Source organism: Oncorhynchus gorbuscha, linkage group LG07 (assembly GCF_021184085.1).
Source record: "Oncorhynchus gorbuscha isolate QuinsamMale2020 ecotype Even-year linkage group LG07, OgorEven_v1.0, whole genome shotgun sequence".
Lineage (NCBI taxonomy): Eukaryota > Metazoa > Chordata > Actinopteri > Salmoniformes > Salmonidae > Oncorhynchus > Oncorhynchus gorbuscha.
In genome coordinates, this window is record NC_060179.1 from 60342012 (window position 1) to 60360470 (window position 18459).

At 42.8% G+C, this 18459-nt stretch overlaps 1 protein-coding gene across 3 annotated transcripts in view; it reads right to left on the reverse strand.

The window, feature by feature from the left end:
• Nucleotides 1-18459, reverse strand: part of spag9b (sperm associated antigen 9b) — a 50064-nt gene that overhangs the window by 24764 nt on the left and 6841 nt on the right. For all 3 annotated transcript variants that reach the window (XM_046357020.1, XM_046357018.1, XM_046357017.1), the window contains exon 2: nucleotides 8905-9025. In XM_046357020.1, coding sequence (XP_046212976.1) covers nucleotides 8905-9025 — 121 coding nt within the window. The remainder of the gene's footprint in view (nucleotides 1-8904; nucleotides 9026-18459) is intronic.

Sequence of the window (18459 nt, forward strand, 5' to 3'; positions counted from 1 at the left end):
AGGGTCATTCCAAGGGTTGCAAAGCAACCGGTAATTTGCGGAAGTTACAGGAACCTTCAGTAATTTGGGTAATGAACAGAAAATCTATGGCAATCTATTGTAACTTAGGTAATTTATACTTTGAATAACTTTAAAAAAATGCTTTTTATTTTGTCTCTCTATGTCCAAGAATTTCTAGAAGATAGACTATATGGTTCAAGAGAAAATTGCCTAATTAATGAAAGAAAAGCATCAAATCAACAATGGCATTATTTTCAATCACCTCAACTCATCCAACTATTGAATTTTGATTCCACAACTGCCACCTGTTTGATGCCAAAACATTGACAACAAATACATAGACATAGTCAAATAAATTGTAATTTTGTTGGGGGAAATTTTATATTTCATGCTGAAAACCCTCATTAAAACACCAATTGGTATTCACTAGGTTTATAGTTTATATTTAGGATAATGTTTTACAGCTTTGTCATTCAAATGTTTTTATTTTTAAATAATCTTATTTAATGATTTCAGATCTTTAATGATTTCAGATCTTTTAAATTTTTCTAAGGCCACAGAGGGCCGGAGAATTGCAGACACCTGTGATAATCTGAAGTACCCAAATTTGGGTAGTTTCCTGGTAAAAATTTCCAGTAATATACCCTCCCTTTGCAACCCTAGTCATTCCATTTGATTTCAACCACTTTTTGACCGCACCCCTTTTGATTTGAACAAATACTTTTCCTACATACAGTGCCTTCAGAAAGTGGAGGCAGGTAGCCTAGCAGTTAAAACCCCCTATGGTCGATGTCTGTCGTTTTTAGAAATCTGTCAGTTTAAGAGAGATGTTTTGATTCTATTTTTTCCAATTGGATGCATCTCAATCCACCGCATCCGCCTATGCAACACTTCTGAGGTGAAAGGTAACAAAGCTAGAGCTGGGTTTGTCAGACCATGACACATCCCGAAAATCAGTCTTCTCACAAAATAGTCTTCAGCGTCTGAACGGCTTGGCCTACAAACGATGATGACCGCTCTGGACAGATGAGCCTCACGAACACGCAGGTGTTCTCCGACTCCCACAGAGTTCTGTCTGTAGCCTTCTGTGTAAAGGTGAGACTCAAAAACATGTTGGTTGTTTTGCACACAGGCCTCACAAGACTCGTCTGAAGGTCCCCAGTCATTTTGTTTCACAGAAGCATGTACAGTGGGGAGAACAAGTATTTGACAACCTGCCAAATCGGCATGTAAGGTCTGTAATTTTCATCATAGGTACACTTCAACTGTGAAAAACGGAAATCGAAAACAAAAATCCAGAAAATCACATTATGATTTTTCTGTAATTAATTTGCATTTTATAGCATCACATAAGTATTTGATACATCAGAAAAGCAGGACTTAATATTTGGTACAGAAACCTTTGTTTGCAATTACAGAGATCATCCGTTTCCTGTAGTTGTTGACCAGGTTTCCACACACTGCAGCAGGGATTTTGGCCCACTTCTCCATACAGACCTTCTCCAGATCCTTCAGGTTTCGGGGCTGTCGCTGGGCAATACGGACTTTCAGCTCCCTCCAAAGATTTTCTATTGGGTTCAGGTCTAGAGACTGGCTAGGTCACTCCAGGACCTTGAGATGCTTCTTACGGAGCCACTCCTTAGTTGCCCTGGCTGTGTGTTTTGGGTCGTTGTCATGCTGGAAGACGCAGCCACGACCCATCGTCAATGCTCTTACTGAGGGAAGGAGGTTGTTGGCCAAGATCTTGCGATACATGGCCCCATCCATCCTTCCCTCAATACGGTGCAGTCGTCCTGTCCCCTTTGCAGAAAAGCATCCCCAAAGAATGATGTTTCCACCTCCATGCTTCACGGTTGGAATGGTGTTCTTGGGGTTGTACTTATCCTTCTTCCTCCTCCAAACACAGTGAGTAGAGTTTAGACCAAAAAGCTCTATTTTTGTCTCATCAGACCACATGACCTTCTCCCATTCCTCCTCTGGATCATCCAGATGGTCATTGGCAAACTTCAGACGGGCCTGGACATGCGCTGGCTTGAGCAGGGGGACCTTGCTTACGCTGCAGGATTTTAATCCATGACGGCATAGTGTGTTACTAATGGTTTTCTTTGAGACTGTAGTCCCATCTCTCTTCAGGTCATTGACCAGGTCCTGGTGTGTAGTTCTGGGCTGATCCCGCACCTTCCTCATGATCATTGATGCCCCACGAGGTGAGAGCTTGCATGGAGCCCCAGACCGAGGGTGGTTGACCGTGATCTTGAACTTCTTCCATTTTCTAATAATTGCGCCAACAGTTGTTGCCTTCTCACCAAGCTGCTTGCCTATTGTCCTGTAGCCCATCCCAGCCTTGTGCAGGTCTACAATTTTATCCCTGATGTCCTTACACAGCTCTCTGGTCTTGGCCATTGTGGAGAGGTTGGAGTCTGTTTGATTGAGTGTGTGGACAGGTGTCTTTTACATTCTGTCTCTCACAGTTGAAGTGTACCTATGATAAAAAAATGACACAAAGCATGTAGAGGTCTAAGTAGGAAAACCTGCAAAATCGGCAGTGTATCAAATACTTGTTCTCCCCACTGTGTATGGAGACTGTTTAGTGACAAAAATAAGGTGTTTAATACAAGTTTTTTTTTTTTACATGAGCATCTCAAATATAGGATATAATCTTCAGAACAAACAGATTTTCAGGATCTGTTGTTCCATGTAGTGAATCTGTTATTCAATGTGTTTGTATGGGCTAATAGCAGTAAGGACTACCTGTTGTTCCATGTAGTGAATCTGTTATTCAATGTGTTTGTATGGGTTAATAGCAGTAAGGACTACCTGTTGTTCCATGTAGTGAATATGTTATTCAATGTGTTTGTTGTTCCATGGGCTAATAGCAGTAAGGACTACCTGTTGTTCCATGTAGTGAATACCTGTTATTCAATGTGTTTGTAATGGGCTAATAGCAGTAAGGACTACCTGTTGTTCCATGTAGTGAATATGTTATTCAATGTGTTTGTATGGGCTAATAGCAGTAAGGACTACCTGTTGTTCCATGTAGTGAATATGTTATTCAATGTGTTTGTATGGGCTAATAGCAGTAAGGACTACCTGTTGTTCCATGTAGTGAATATGTTATTCAATGTGTTTGTATGGGTTAATAGCAGTAAGGACTACCTGTTGTTCCATGTAGTGAATCTGTTATTCAATGTGTTTGTATGGGCTAATAGCAGTAAGGACTACCTGTTGTTCCATGTAGTGAATATGTTATTCAATGTGTTTGTATGGGCTAATAGCAGTAAGGACTACCTGTTGTTCCATGTAGTGAATATGTTATTCAATGTGTTTGTATGGGCTAATAGCAGTAAGGACTACCTGTTGTTCCATGTAGTGAATCTGTTATTCAATGTGTTTGTATGGGCTAATAGCAGTAAGGACTACCTGTTGTTCCATGTAGTGAATATGTTATTCAATGTGTTTGTATGGGTTAATAGCAGTAAGGCCAAATATATATATATTTATACTTCAAGAGTCTTAAAATTCCAAATAATCTGACTCTGGGGAAGTAGATAAAGGGCTTCATTGCCAAAATCCTGAAGTAATCCTTTAATGCAATCTAGGGACATTAGTCATATCTGTCAGTGACCAGGTTTCAAGTTCTATTAGTCATATGTACGGGATACATCGTACAACGAAATGCTTACTTGCAGGTTCCTTTGACAAAGCAATAACAAAAATACGAACAAAGCAAATAGCTCAGTAGAATATACCTTTTTAGCATAACTAACACAGGATGGCACAATTTATAGGCCAATATTTATTTACAAGTGTATTGGGGAAGGGAGGCAGTGTATAAACTGAGTAGTATAATAAGAGTCTGGCAGCAGCAGTTGTGGTGTGTGTAGCATGAATGTATACGTGTGTGGTTGTGTGTGTGTGCTCTAAGGTGCGGAGAATCAGAGCAGGTGATCAGTCCAGTTCAACTGTTCAGCAGTCTGATGGCTTGTAGATAGAAATGGTCATTGAGCCTGTTGGTATCAGACCTCATGCTCTGATAATGTGTGCCCGACGGTAAGGGAGAGAACAGCTCATGGCTGGGGTGTTTGGGGTCCTTGATGCTGCGTTCCTTCCTCAGGCACCGTTTCGAATAGATGTCCTGGATGGGTGGGAGCACGGTCCAATTACTGGATGCCAATCAGTAATATCTGTCCCAAACCAGGGCCATGTTTAGCAGGACACAACATTGGCCAAGGTTCAGACAGTATGATGTAGAACAGATATACCTCTTTGGTATTTGGAATAAGGAATCACATCAGCTCTATTTTTAACAGTTGGAATTTCTTGCTTTGAATATTGAGGTTTCAAAGGGTCTCTCTATAACTGTGATTGTCTGTTATAGACCCCCCTCTGCTCTTGGTGATGCATTGTCTTCTCTGATGCACCTTACATCTAAACTTCTTTACAGTGAAATTATCTTGATTGGTGATCTCAACTGGTGTTGGTTAAAGCCGGTGTCTAATGATTTAAAAATGTTTTGTAATTCTATGAATCTTACCCAGTTGATTAACTAACCCATTCGCCCAAATCTCAAATGTCCAGGGGAACCTAGCCTGATTGGATATTTGTCAATATCAAATCACATAAATCATTACTAAAAAAACAACAACCACAGAATATTTAAGTGACCATTGTGCTGTCGTTGCTTTTAGAAATACTAAGACAAAACACACGCTTTACTCGCAAGAGAAATTTGTAGAGTTTTGATGAGCAGGCTCTCATCATTTGTTTTATTTTGACTGGAGCTAGATTGAGCTTATTCCTGATGTGGAAACTGCCTGGAAATTCTTTCATTATGTTTTTTTCTCCAAATAGTAAACAAACATGCCCCATTCCGCAGGTTCAGAGTTAAAGGGCGGGATAATCCATGGATTTCTTCTGAGCCGTCTTGTATTATTCACAACTGTAATCTAGCCTGGACTAAAGCAAGGAAATCATGTTCTGATGCCGATTGGCTTACTTTTAGGCAGTTATGAAACAAGTGTTCTTTTCTTCTCAGGAAGGCCAAGTCTGAATATTTTATTTCTGTTACGACTGAACCTAAATGACCCTAGAAAGTTTTAGAAGGACATTAAGCTTATGTCTGGAAACAATAATGTTAATGAATTACCGTCATCTGTATTGAAGGACTTTGTTGATATATGACAAAACTGAAATGCTGAATTGTTTCATTGAGCACTTTGTATCATCTGGTAGGCTGTTTGATTCAGTGTCCTCCGTCTCTGTACAACCCTGTGTGGATGAACCAGCGAGAGCTTAGCTTTTTGCCATTCTCAGTGCAGGTGGTACATAAAGACCTGAAATCCTTAGATCAGAGAAAGCCTGCAGGTCCTGATATTTTGGATCCCTGCTTTTTAAATCTGGCAGCTGATTTCATAGCTGAACCACTTATCTGTTCAATCTAACCCTGGAATGTCATGAAATACCAAAGATCTAGAATTCAGCATTTGTCCTACCACTTTAAAAAATAATTATAGGTCCATCTCAAAGCTGTCACCCCTGGTGAAAATACTTGAAACCCTTGAGTGAACAGCTAAAAACAAAAAGAAGTTATATACCAACTCTATTTTATCAATGTACTAATCGGGCTTCAGGAAGAAGCATACCACAATTACAGCAGCCATGAAGGTTTTAAATTATATCACTGAAGCCCTTGACAAAAAACAGCACCGTCTCACTTTTTATTGATCTCGCTAAGGATTTTGATACATTTGATTATGCTATACTGGAAGCAGAGATTGTAGAGTGTAGGTCTTTCGGAGCATGCAGTTGCATGGTTTGCTAACTATCTGTCTGATAGATCTCTAGCCCTCAATTTGATGGGCCCATGTCTGTTAAATTGTCTGTCTGTAATGGTATACCCCAGGGCTCTGTACTTGGTCCCCTCTTATTCACTCTTTATATAAAAAATGTAGACAAAAATGTGCAAAATGCACAACTTCACTTTTATGCTGATGATACTGTTATTTATTGTTGTACCTCGTCTCACAAAAGCTTTCCAGAACTTGCAAACTGCTTTTTATACTGTTCAACATACCTTGTCAATTGAAGCTTATCCTCAACACTGACAAAACTAAACTAAATGGTGTTTTCTAAAGCAAGAAATAGACCTCTGAACCTTTCACCTATTACTACCTGTCAGGGTAATGAGATTGAGACTGTATCCTCAAATTCTGGAATTTTAATTGACAGCCTCTTAAATTGCATATTCAATGACTTACAAAAAAATTGAAGCTGAAGTTGCAATTTTATTTTAGGAATAATGCCTGTTTTTCTTTTGAAGCTAGAAGGAGGCTAGTATCAGCTACATTTATGCCTTTACTAGACTATGGGGATATTTCATATATGAATGCTTCAGCTCAGTGTTGAAGATCAATTGACACCCTTTACCATGGCGCATTGAGATTTATTTTAAACTGCAAAACCCTTACGCATCACTGCACCTTTATATACCAGGGATGGCTGGCCTTCTCTAGTCACTCGTAGGCTCAGTCACTGGTACACTTTTATTTACAAAGCCATTTGGGGTTTACTACCATTTTATTTGGGCATTTTTATTGTTCAGAAATGTGGTGGGTACTCTCTTCGTTCACAGGACTTTATTCTGCTAACTGATCCATATGTCCGAACTGAATTTGGTAGAAAAAAAAGCTTTTATGTGCTCTGTGCCATCGGCTTGGAACACCTTACAAAATACTTTTAAACTGGAAGAACTTGTCCCGATTGGTGTTTTTAAATCACTGATGAAGGATTTTGAGACTGATTCCCTGACCTGTCAATGTTTTTAATTTGCTGTTTTATGATTTTGTTACACTCTTGTGAATCCTATGGTTTTTACTAGAATACTTGTAGTTTTTCCTGTTGTCTGTCTGAAATTGTGTAACGACTTGGTGCTGCCCATCTTGGCCAGGACGCTCTTTAAAAAAAGAGGTTTAAAATCTCAAATGAGCCCTTCCTGGTTAAATAAAGGTTCAATTAAAAGAAAAGCTCTAGTCATGGTATTTCTATCCACAACATTCAACGTTTTCGAACTGAACATGGCCAAGGCTTCAGATGAGAAACCAAGTACGGTTTTAAACTGCTGTCAGTTGTAGTAGCAACACATGACCACCAGGTGTCATTAGCACACTAGTAAAATACACTGGCTGACACAAACATTTTGGGTTATGGGTCAGAGTAGCCATAATCCAATGGAAAACATTAGGAATTCTAAGCGATTCTGTCCAGTTCACACACACACACACACACACACACACACACACACACACACACACACACACACACACACACACACACAAACAGAAGCCATGTTTAAACTTTAAGATTAAAATGCACAAGCAGGAACCCAAACACACTAGAAACAGACTTTAGAATCCACTCTATTTGAGTAAAGGATAGGTCTTATTCCACTTTGTTGGCAACTTGGCTGGCATGGACTGTTTATAGTGAAAACACCCTGACAACGTTCTGTGTGTACGCGATGATGATTGCCCAGCCTAACAATATCATCTCACAAAGGCAGTGTGTGTGAGACTGGGACACTAACCCGAGCAGGACTACCATCTGCTCATTGACAAAGACCCTCCCAACACAGCATCAGGAGTTAATGTCACTAACTGCCAACACAGTTATCTAATATAATCTGCTACCTCCACACATCTCTATGGTAGCCTGGCTAACACCAGACTGTCGTCATTGGATTTTTGGAGTTGGCTTTTAGTAGAATGAGACATACGACAGGGATTTGATTCAGAACAACCGAAAAGAGACTCGTTAGGGCAGGCTTTTAACGCAGACCGTCATAGGTGGTTTAGAGAATGCCTAAGAATGAGCTCAGATGCTCAGATGTGATTTGCAAGTTATTTGTTACAATGACTAATGACTATCAGTAGACAATGAGGAACCAACTAGAGAATGTACAGACAGAAATATCCCTTTAGGAAACCACCTGGTGTGTGAGGGTGGCTTTTATTACTATCCTCATTGGAACTATGCTAGAAAATTCTCCCTCGTGGGGACCCTTCCCAGGTCCTCATGAGGACAAAGGTTATTTTTAGCTTAGGGAAAATAGGATTCTGAATGGAAATCAATGTTAGGTCCCCACAAGGATAGTAAAACATGTGTGTATTGGGAAGTGGAAGTACTGTATGTTTACGGCTTGCAGTCTATTATAACTGTTCGGTTCATCAACTACAGTCTACACACATCTGCTGACTATGAGCTAGCCTGGATTTCACATCAAAATGACTCAAGAGAATTACTGCTCTGTCTCTCCCTATCTAGTTTAAGGAGAGAGAAGACCGAGAGTGAAAACTGTTCAAGTAGGAAAGAACTGAAAGTGGAAAAAAAGAAAAACTGAATAGGAAAGAACAAGAATTGTGGACTTGGCTGTGAGCACTAGTGAATATCAAGTCAGGTGACACGTGCATGTACTCAGTCAGGGTCAGCTGACAGACACCCATAAAGTAGCTACTTAACCCAATCAGTCCTGATAGTTCACAGTCAAACACCAACTCAGCAGATCAGAATAAACTGAGTTTGAGGTGTGATGCAAGGATTGAAAAATGAAATTAAAATCTCCATTCAAGACTCCCTTAGACTGCACTTACAGACACCTCCAAACTGTCACCTCTTGAGTTTATTCCTTATGTAATGACCTTCCCATGGTTCGTGAGGGTGTGTTTGGCAGCATCGTGTGGGTTGTTTGTTTCTATGGCGTGCAGATACAGTACAACCCAGTAAATATATTAGTCTTCCAGCCCCAAGTTATGCACACAATCCTGAGCCCTTCACTTGTAATGTCTTTCTCAGTATTCCTTCCATTAGGGTTCACCCCTCCAGTCCTAGAAGCCATAATGATTGACTCACTCTGGTCCGAGTAGTTCCTGGTCTTGAGCTCCATTTGACGTGTTTGTGACTCCAGCATGACCAGCCGACTCTGAAGGTCCTTCTTCTCTGTCTCCTGACTGTCCTCAAACACCATGTACCTCTACAGAGACAGAAACAGAAACATATTAAAACACTGAATAACACAACGGCATGTCTCTGTATGCGTTAAAGGCCCCGTGCTGTCAAAAACGTGAGGGATGAGGGTAAATGAGGAATACAAAGTATATTGAAAGCAGGTGCTTTCACACAGGTGTGGTTCCTGAGCTAATTAAGAAAATCACATCCCATCATGTGTAGGGGGTCATGTATAAAAATACTGGTCAGCCCATTATTGACTACCATGGCCCCATAAGATGACAATACCCCACCATCCACAGGGTACAAGTGGTCAATGAATGGTTTGATGAGAATGAAAACAAACTATATGGCATGGCCGTCTCAGTCACCAGAACTCAACCCAATTCAACACTTATGGGAGATTCTGGAACAGCTCCTGACACAGCATTTTCCACCACCACCAACAAAACCAGATGATAGTCTCACTAAGCGCAAACCAGATGGGATGGCGTATCGCTGCAGAATGCAGTGGCAACCATACTGTTAGTTAAGTGTGCCTTGAATTCTAAATAAATTCCTGAGTGTCACCAGCAAAGCACCCCTACACCATCACACCTCCTCCATGCTTCACGGTGGGAACCGCACATGGAGATCATCCGTTCACCTACTCTGCATCTCACAAAGACACGGTGGTCGGAAGCAAACATCTGAACTTTGGACTCAGAGCAAAAGACTGATTTCCACCGGTCTAATGTCCATTGCTTGTGTTTCTTTGCCCAAGCAAGTGTCTTCTTATTGGTGTCCTTTAGTAGTGGTTTCTTTGCAGGAATTCAACCACGAAGGCCTGATTCACACAGTCTCCTCTGAACAGTTGATGTTGAGACGTGTCTGTTACTTGAACTCTGAGGTGCAATCTGAGGTGCAGTTAATTGCCGATATCTGAGGCTGGTAACTAATGAAATTATCCTCTGCAACAGTGGTAAGTCTGGGTCTTTCTTTCCTGTGGTGGTCCTCATGAGAGCCAGTTTCATCATAGTGCATGATGGTTTTAGCGACTGCACTTGAATAAACTTTCAAAGTTCTTGAAACTTGTCCCAATTGGTGTTTTTAAATCACTGATGAATGATCTTGAGACGGATTCCCTGACCTGTCAATGTTTTTAATTTTCTGTTTTTGATTTTGTTATACTCTTGTGAATTCTATGGATTTTACTAGATTACTAGTTTTTCATGTTGTTTGTCTAATTTTTGTAATGAATTGGTGCTGCCTATCTTGGCCAGGACACTCTTGAAAAATATATTTTAAATCTCAAATGGTCCCTTCCTGGTTAAATAAAGGTTAAATAAATCAGTCAGAAAGTTAAAGCTTGGTCGCAAATGGGTCTTCCAAATGGACAATGACCCCAAGCATACTTCCAAAGTTGTGGCAAAATGGCATAAGGACAACAAAGTCAAGGTATTGGAGTGGCCATCACAAAGCCCTAACCTCAATCACATAGAACATTTGTTTGGCAGAACTGAAAAAAAGTGTGCGCGAGCAAACCTACAAAAAGGCCTACAAACCTGACTCAGTTAAACCAGCTCTGTCAGGAGGAATGGGCCAAAATTCACCCAACTTATTGTGGGAAGCTTGTGGAAGGCTACCGAAACATTTGACCCAAGTTAAGAATTTTAAAGGCAATGCTACCAAATACTAATTGAGTGTATGTAAACTTCTGACCCACTGGGAATGTGATGAAATAAATAAATGCTGAAATAAATAATTATACTGACATTTCACATTCTTAAAATAAAGGTGGTGATCCTAACTGACCTAAGACAGAATTTTTACTAGGATTAAATGTCAGGAATTGTGAAACACTGAGTTTAAATGCATCTGACTAAGGTGTATGTAAACTTCCGAATTCTACTGTACACACACACACAACCTTTCAAAAGTTTGGGGTCACTTAGAAATGTCCTCGTTTCTGAATGCACAGTTTTTGCCAATTAAAATAACAAATTGGTCAGAAATACAGTGGTAGACATTGTTAATGTTGTTAATGACTAGTGTAGCTGGATATGACATTTTTTATGGACTATCTACCCTTTATCAGAAACCATCACTCCTGTGTTCCAATGGCACGTTGTGTTAGCTAATCCAAGTTTATCATTTTAAAAAGGCTAATTGATCATTAGAAAACCATTTTGCAATTAGGTTAGGACAACTGTAACTGTTGGTCTGATTAAAGAAGCAATAAAACTGGCCTTCTTTAGACTGGTTGAGTATCTGGAGCATCAGCATTTGTGGGTTCGATTACAGGCTCAAAACAGCCAAAAATCAAAGCACTTTCTTCTGAAACTCGTCAGTCTATTCTTGTTCAGAGAAATGAAGGCTATCCCATGCATGAAATTGCCAACAAACTGAAGATCTCATACAGTGCTGTGTACTACTCCCTTCACAGAACAGCGCAAACTGGCCCTAACCAGAATAGAAAGAGGAGTGGGAGGCCCCGGTGCACAACTCTGCCATTTCCAGCTACAATAGTAATTTACAACATTAACAATGTCTACTCTATTTCTGATCAATTTGATGTTATTTTAACAGACAAATAAATTAGCTTTTCTTTCAAAAACAAGGACATTTTTAATTGACCAAACTTTTGAATGGTAGCGTGTGTGTTTGTATATATATTTCCACACTATGATGTTGGAATAATACTGTGAAATTGTACAATTATGATAATGTCCTTTTCGTGAAAGAGCCGTTTGAAAATACCGCCTGAAATTTCAGTGTTTTTGGTGGGATGGTGTTTTTTGCCAGGTGGTAAATTAGTTAATAGACCAATTAGAAAGCGTTCCAAACATCTCTCCCAATAGCAACTAGTTTTCACCTCACCACTGAGACAGTCCTAGCAAAATTCTTGCTTGATTTTTGACCATTTTATTTGAAAATGGTCACAGTAAGGTACTTGTAAGCCAGAAATGATTTGATATCGAGATCAAAAGAGCTGTATTGGACCTTTAAGTACTTTAAGAAAGATCATTGACCTCTAGCCAACACACAGGAGGGTGAGCTGTATGCATCATGTTCATGTGAGATTCCTCCTGTCACAACTTCCTGTGATCCGAAGTGTCACTCACTACTACACAGTGAAAGAGCGAGAGAAGAGATTAATGGGGAGAGACTCCAGGGACAGCTAAGGTCTCACTAACTAATAAATATGAACTGAGATCAATGGGACAAAACCCATCCATCTGCCTGTGTGGCTTTCTGCAGCTCCATTGAGCGTGTTTTTATCAGGTCTGAGATCATCATGACGAGTCAGTCCGTCTTCAGTTCCATTCACTGGGTGTCACACAACAGGTGCAGAGCGCTAACCCCTTGGCGCACATGTGCACGCAGCCACAGCTTTTGAGTGTGTTTATGTGTTGTACCGACAATATCAGTGTCAGGCAGTGAGTCTTATTCTTGTTGTCTGTCAGATCTCAGTAACTTCTTTCAGATCAAAACTCACAACAATTTTCCATGGGAATGAGAGAGAAACACACACACACACACAGAACTGCGTATCACCTAGCTTATTAGAAACATACAGAAAGAGCTGGACCAGCCTGTGACTGTTAATAGAGACCTGTTAGAGCAGTGTTGCAGGCTTTCGTCCTAGCCCGGCACTAACACACCTGACACTAGACTGAGTTGAATCTTGTGTTATAACACTAGGCTGGAACTAAAGTTTGCGCTGATTAGCACGACACACGCAAAACAGTCTTGAGTCTTGTGATCATGGAGCTCAGCCAGCCCATCGGCTGGGATGAGCAGTCATCTGCTGGTGGAGACTATCACCAGAGACCCTTGCTCCGCCGGAGACCTACTTGAACTAATCGGCTCTTCTCTACATGAACACCACTTTCTATGTGTCAAAGAGCAGATGTAAGCTAGGCCAAAGGCACTCGGAGAATGTCTATGTGACCTGCTTAATTGCCTACACTGATATAAAGCTAAACCTTTTGGCTGTAGGCGTAGTCAAGGCCCTGTTCAAATGGTTATGAAAGCATAAGCCTAGCGAGCGAGAGAGAGAGAGAGAGAGAGAGAAAGGGATAAATAAAACTGTGGGAACGTGGGAAGGTATGAGAAAGGGTCTGAAAGGCAGTAAAGGCACATACTTCATAGTAAATCTAATAAGAGCATTAGGCTACATGAAGCCTGGACTGAACAAGGGGGCTGGGAGTGGAGGAAGGGGAGAGGGTATTGGGACTTAATCTGTAAACCGCACTAAACACAAGGCTGCAAGTCACACACAGAAATGACTATCATAAAAGCATAATGCCTAACATCCCTCCCTAGAACCTAACCGCCTTCTCCTATTGACTGACACACACACACACACACACACACACACACTTTCTCCGTGCTGCTGATCATATGACCCATAGTTGGGTGTTCATATGATAACGAGGAGAACTCTTTCTCTGGTGTGCTATCTGCCTCTTCCCTCTCTCCTCTCCTCCTGAACACGCATAATGCTCCCTTTGTCCCTTCACACACACAGTGCCCCAGTGTATGAACATTCTATTGACAGGGAGTTTTATTAAGTGCACTGCGTCTTCTTTGGGTCTCGCCCGGGTATAACTGGGCCGCTGGGATAGCAAGATGGTTCTGACAAAAAAAAGGTAGGAGATTGATTGGCCAAGAGATACTGAAGGTCACTAAAAAGGCATTTGTGGTTCGCAAGATCGTAAGGTTGTCAGTCAGGGTTAGATTTTAAATCAAATGTTATTTGTCACGGGCCGAATACAATAGGTGTAGACTTTACAGTGAAAAGCTTACTTACAAGCCCTTAACCAACAATGCAGTTCAATAAATAAATTAAAGTATTTTTTTTAAATCTAATCAATACATTTAAAAGGCTATATACAGGGGGTACCGGTACCAAGTGAATGTTCGGGGGTACAGGTTAATCAATGTAATTGGTAAAGTGTCAATGCATAGATAATAAACAGCAAGTAGCAGCAGTGTAAAAACAGGGGGGTATTCAATCAGAGAAAGGCAGAACATTTTGTTTGTGCTTGTCTTCAAATCCCAAATCCCCATTTACTCACGACTGCACACGACCCCAATACCATCATTATGTTTGCAGATGACACAAAGGTGGTAGGCCTGATCACAGACGATGATGAGACAGCCTATAGGTAGTGCCAGGACAACAACCTCCCAAAGACAAAGGAGCTGATCCTGGACTACAGGAAATGGAGGGCCGAGCACACCCACATCATCAACGGGGCTGTAGAGGAGCGGGTCGAGAGCTTCAAGTTCCTCAGTATCCACATCACTAAGGAATGTTCATAGCACACACACACACGTGAAGAGGGTATGACATTTACATTTACATTTACATTTAAGTCATTTAGCAGACGCTCTTATCCAGAGCGACTTACAAATTGGTGCATTCACCTTATGACATCCAGTGGAACAGCCACTTTACAATAGTGCATCTACATATTTTAAGGGGGGGGGGTGAGAAGGATTACTTTATCCTATCCTAGGTATTCCTTAAAGAGGTGGGGTTTCAGGTGTCTCCGGAAGGTGGTGATTGATTCCGCTGTCCTGGCGTCGTGAGGGAGTTTGTTCCACCATTGGGGAGCCAGAGCAGCGAACAGTTTTGACTGGGCTGAGCGGGAACTGTACTTCCTCAGTGGTAGGGAGGCGAGCAGGCCAGAGGTGGATGAACGCAGTGCCCTTATTTGGGTGTAGGGCCTGATCAGAGCCTGGAGGTACTGAGGTGCCGTTCCCCTCACAGCTCCGTAGGCAAGCACCATGGTCTTGTAGCGGATGCGAGCTTCAACTGGAAGCCAGTGGAGAGAGTGGAGGAGCGGGGTGACGTGAGAGAACTTGGGAAGGTTGAACACCAGACGGGCTGCGGCGTTCTGGATGAGTTGTAGGGGTTTAATGGCACAGGCAGGGAGCCCAGCCAACAGCGAGTTGCAGTAATCCAGACGGGAGATGACAAGTGCCTGGATTAGGACCTGTGCCGCTTCCTGTGTGAGGCAAGGTCGTACTCTGCGGATGTTGTAGAGCATGAACCTACAGGAACGGGCCACCGCCTTGATGTTAGTTGAGAACGACAGGGTGTTGTCCAGGATCACGCCAAGGTTCTTAGCGCTCTGGGAGGAGGACACAATGGAGTTGTCAACCGTGATGGCGAGATCATGGAACGGGCAGTCCTTCCCCGGGAGGAAGAGCAGCTCCGTCTTGCCGAAGTTCAGCTTGAGGTGGTGATCCGTCATCCACACTGATATGTCTGCCAGACATGCAGAGATGCGATCGCCACCTGGTCATCAGAAGGGGAAAAGAGAAGATTAATTGTGTGTCGTCTGCATAGCAATGATAGGAGAGACCATGTGAGGTTATGACAGAGCCAAGTGACTTGGTGTATAGCGAGAATAGGAGAGGGCCTAGAACAGAGCCCTGGGGGACACCAGTGGTGAGAGCGCATGGTGAGGAGACAGATTCTCGCCACGCCACCTGGTAGGAGCGACCTGTCAGGTAGGACGCAATCAAGCGTGGGCCACGCCGGAGATGCCCAACTCGGAGAGGGTGGAGAGGAGGATCTGATGGTTCACAGTATCGAAGGCAGCCGATAGGTCTAGAAGGATGAGAGCAGAGGAGAGAGAGTTAGCTTTAGCGGTGCGGAGCGCCTCCGTGATACAGAGAAGAGCAGTCTCAGTTGAATGACTAGTCTTGAAACCTGACTGATTTGGATCAAGAAGGTCATTCTGAGAGAGATAGCGGGAGAGCTGACCAAGGACGGCACGTTCAAGAGTTTTGGAGAGAAAAGAAAGAAGGGATACTGGTCTGTAGTTGTTGACATCGGAGGGATCGAGTGTAGGTTTTTTCAGAAGGGGTGCAACTCTCGCTCTCTTGAAGACGGAAGGGACGTAGCCAGCGGTCAGGGATAAGTTGATGAGCGAGGTGAGGTAAGGGAGAAGGTCTCCGGAAATGGTCTGGAGAAGAGAGGAGGGGATAGGGTCAAGCGGGCAGGTTGTTGGGCAGCCGGACGTCACAAGACGCGAGATTTCATCTGGAGAGAGAGGGGGAGAAAGAGGTCAGAGCACAGGGTAGGGCACTGTGAGCAGAACCAGCGGTGTCGTTTGACTTAGCAAACGAGGATCGGATGTCGTCGACCTTCTTTTCAAAATGGTTGACGAAGTCATCTGCAGAGAGGGAGGAGGGGGGGGGAGAGAGGGGGAGGAGGATTCAGGAGGGAGGAGAAGGTGGCAAAGAGCTTCCTAGGGTTAGAGGCAGATGCTTGGAATTTAGAGTGGTAGAAAGTGGCTTTAGCAGCAGAGACAGAGGAGGAAAATGTAGAGAGGAGGGAGTGAAAGGATGCCAGGTCCGCAGGGAGGCGAGTTTTCCTCCATTTCCGCTCGGCTGCCCGGAGCCCTGTTCTGTGAGCTCGCAATGAGTCGTCAAGCCACGGAGCGGGAGGGGAGGACCGAGCCACTTCTCTTCTCCCTCAGGAGGCTGAAAAGATTTTCCAATGGCCCGCAGATCCTGAAAAAGTTCTACAGCTGCACCATTGAGAGCATGTTGATTGCCTGCATCACCACTTGGTATGGCAAATGCTTGGCAGCCAACTGCAAGGTGCTGCAGACATTAATACGTGCAGCCCAGTACGTCACTGGGGCCAATCTCTGTGCCAGGTGGTGTCAGAGGAAGGCCCTAAAAATGATCAAATACTTGAGCCACCAAAATAAGACTGTTCGCGCGCTGCTACTGCAGGGCAAGCATTGCTACTGCAACAAGCCTGAAGTCTGGAACCAACAGGACCCTGAACAGCTTCTACCCCCAAGTCATAAGACTGCTAAATAATTAGTTAAACAGTCAACTACCAGCTTCCCGGACGATGTGCATTGACCCTTTTTGCACCAACTCTTTTGACTCATCACATACGCGGGAGTTACTATTTATTAGGGATGCACGATATATTGGAAATCTGATGATATTAGCTCAAAATGCCAACATCGACTCTATGTATAGTTTAAACACCGATGTGCAAAACCGACCGCATACCTGTATAACGTAGGTAGATGACGCCACGAAAAATAGAGCACTACACAGCATTCCTAACCTAGTCCAATGTCTGCTGTGTGGATCTATTTTGACGTTTCAAAGGAAGATAACAGAAAGGCCGTATACAACGTTTGTGCTGCTATTATTTCCAGAGGGGAGAAAGTGAAATATTTCAATACCACAAACCTGATTACTCATTTGAAAGTTCTTCAGCCCCAGACGTTCAGCGACTAAAACTAAGCTCACACTTCCAACAATTAAACAAGTTCAAGTTGAACAGTCATTTGAAAGAGTAATACCATTTCAGCGAGACAACTCAAAAGGCAGAATCCATTAACGCCAAGATAATAGAATTCATTGCCCTTGACAATCAACCGTTCTCTGTCGTGGATGATGTTGGCTTTTGCCGACTGGTCGAGCACCTCAAGCCCCGGCACACACTACCAAGTAGGCTCTATTTTTCAGATGTTGCCCTACCGGAGTTACACAGTATTGTTAAAACCACATCCATGAGCTACTTGCTATGGGCTTCACTGCTATTAGCTTCACGACTGACATTTGGACCAGCGATATCAGCCCCACGAGCATGCGGAGTCTGACAACACAGTGGGTCGACGAGGATTTCGTACTGAGGAAAGATGTATTGCATGCTCAAGAATGTGCTGGTTGTCATACCACTGCTGCCACTTAATGGCATTTGTGAACATGTTTGAAACTTGGAAAATCCCCAAGAACGAAGTACACGCTGTGCTATGTGATAATCCATGGAACATGACAAAGGCTTTGGAAGAATGCGGAGTCACCAGTTTGCCATGCAAGGCACACACACTGCAACTGGCTGTGAACGAAGGTGTTTTGACCCAATGCAGCATATCTGACAGTGGCAACAGGTAGGAAGATACTGTGTAATTTTAAACACTCACAGCTAGCATACAGCCGCCTGCAAGCAATACAGGAGCAGCATGGAGTGAAAACAGAAAGGATTAAGCTAGACGTTTCCACCAGATGAAACAGTACTTTCTAGATGGAGAGCCTGCTGGAACAAAAACGAGTGCTTGGCGAGTACGCAACCGACTATGAGTTACCTGCAACAATCAATACAAATCACTGGACTCTCATTGAAAACATGAACAGATATGCTTAGCTCCGTTTGAACAACTGGCTGGAGAAATAAGCACATCAACTGTGCCTGCAGAAGACGTGACACACTCTGTCATGGCATTGAAACACCTGCTCAACAAAACTGCAGACAGACCATGGGGTTAAAACTTACAAAAGTACTCTACTAGAGGCTGTGAACAAGCGATTCGGTGGCCTTCCCTCTGAGCCTCTTTATGGTGTCGCCATCATGCTGAATGCTAGGTACAAGGGCCGCTACTTCGATGCAGACAAGAAACAGGGTTTATGTGAAATGTTAGACACAGC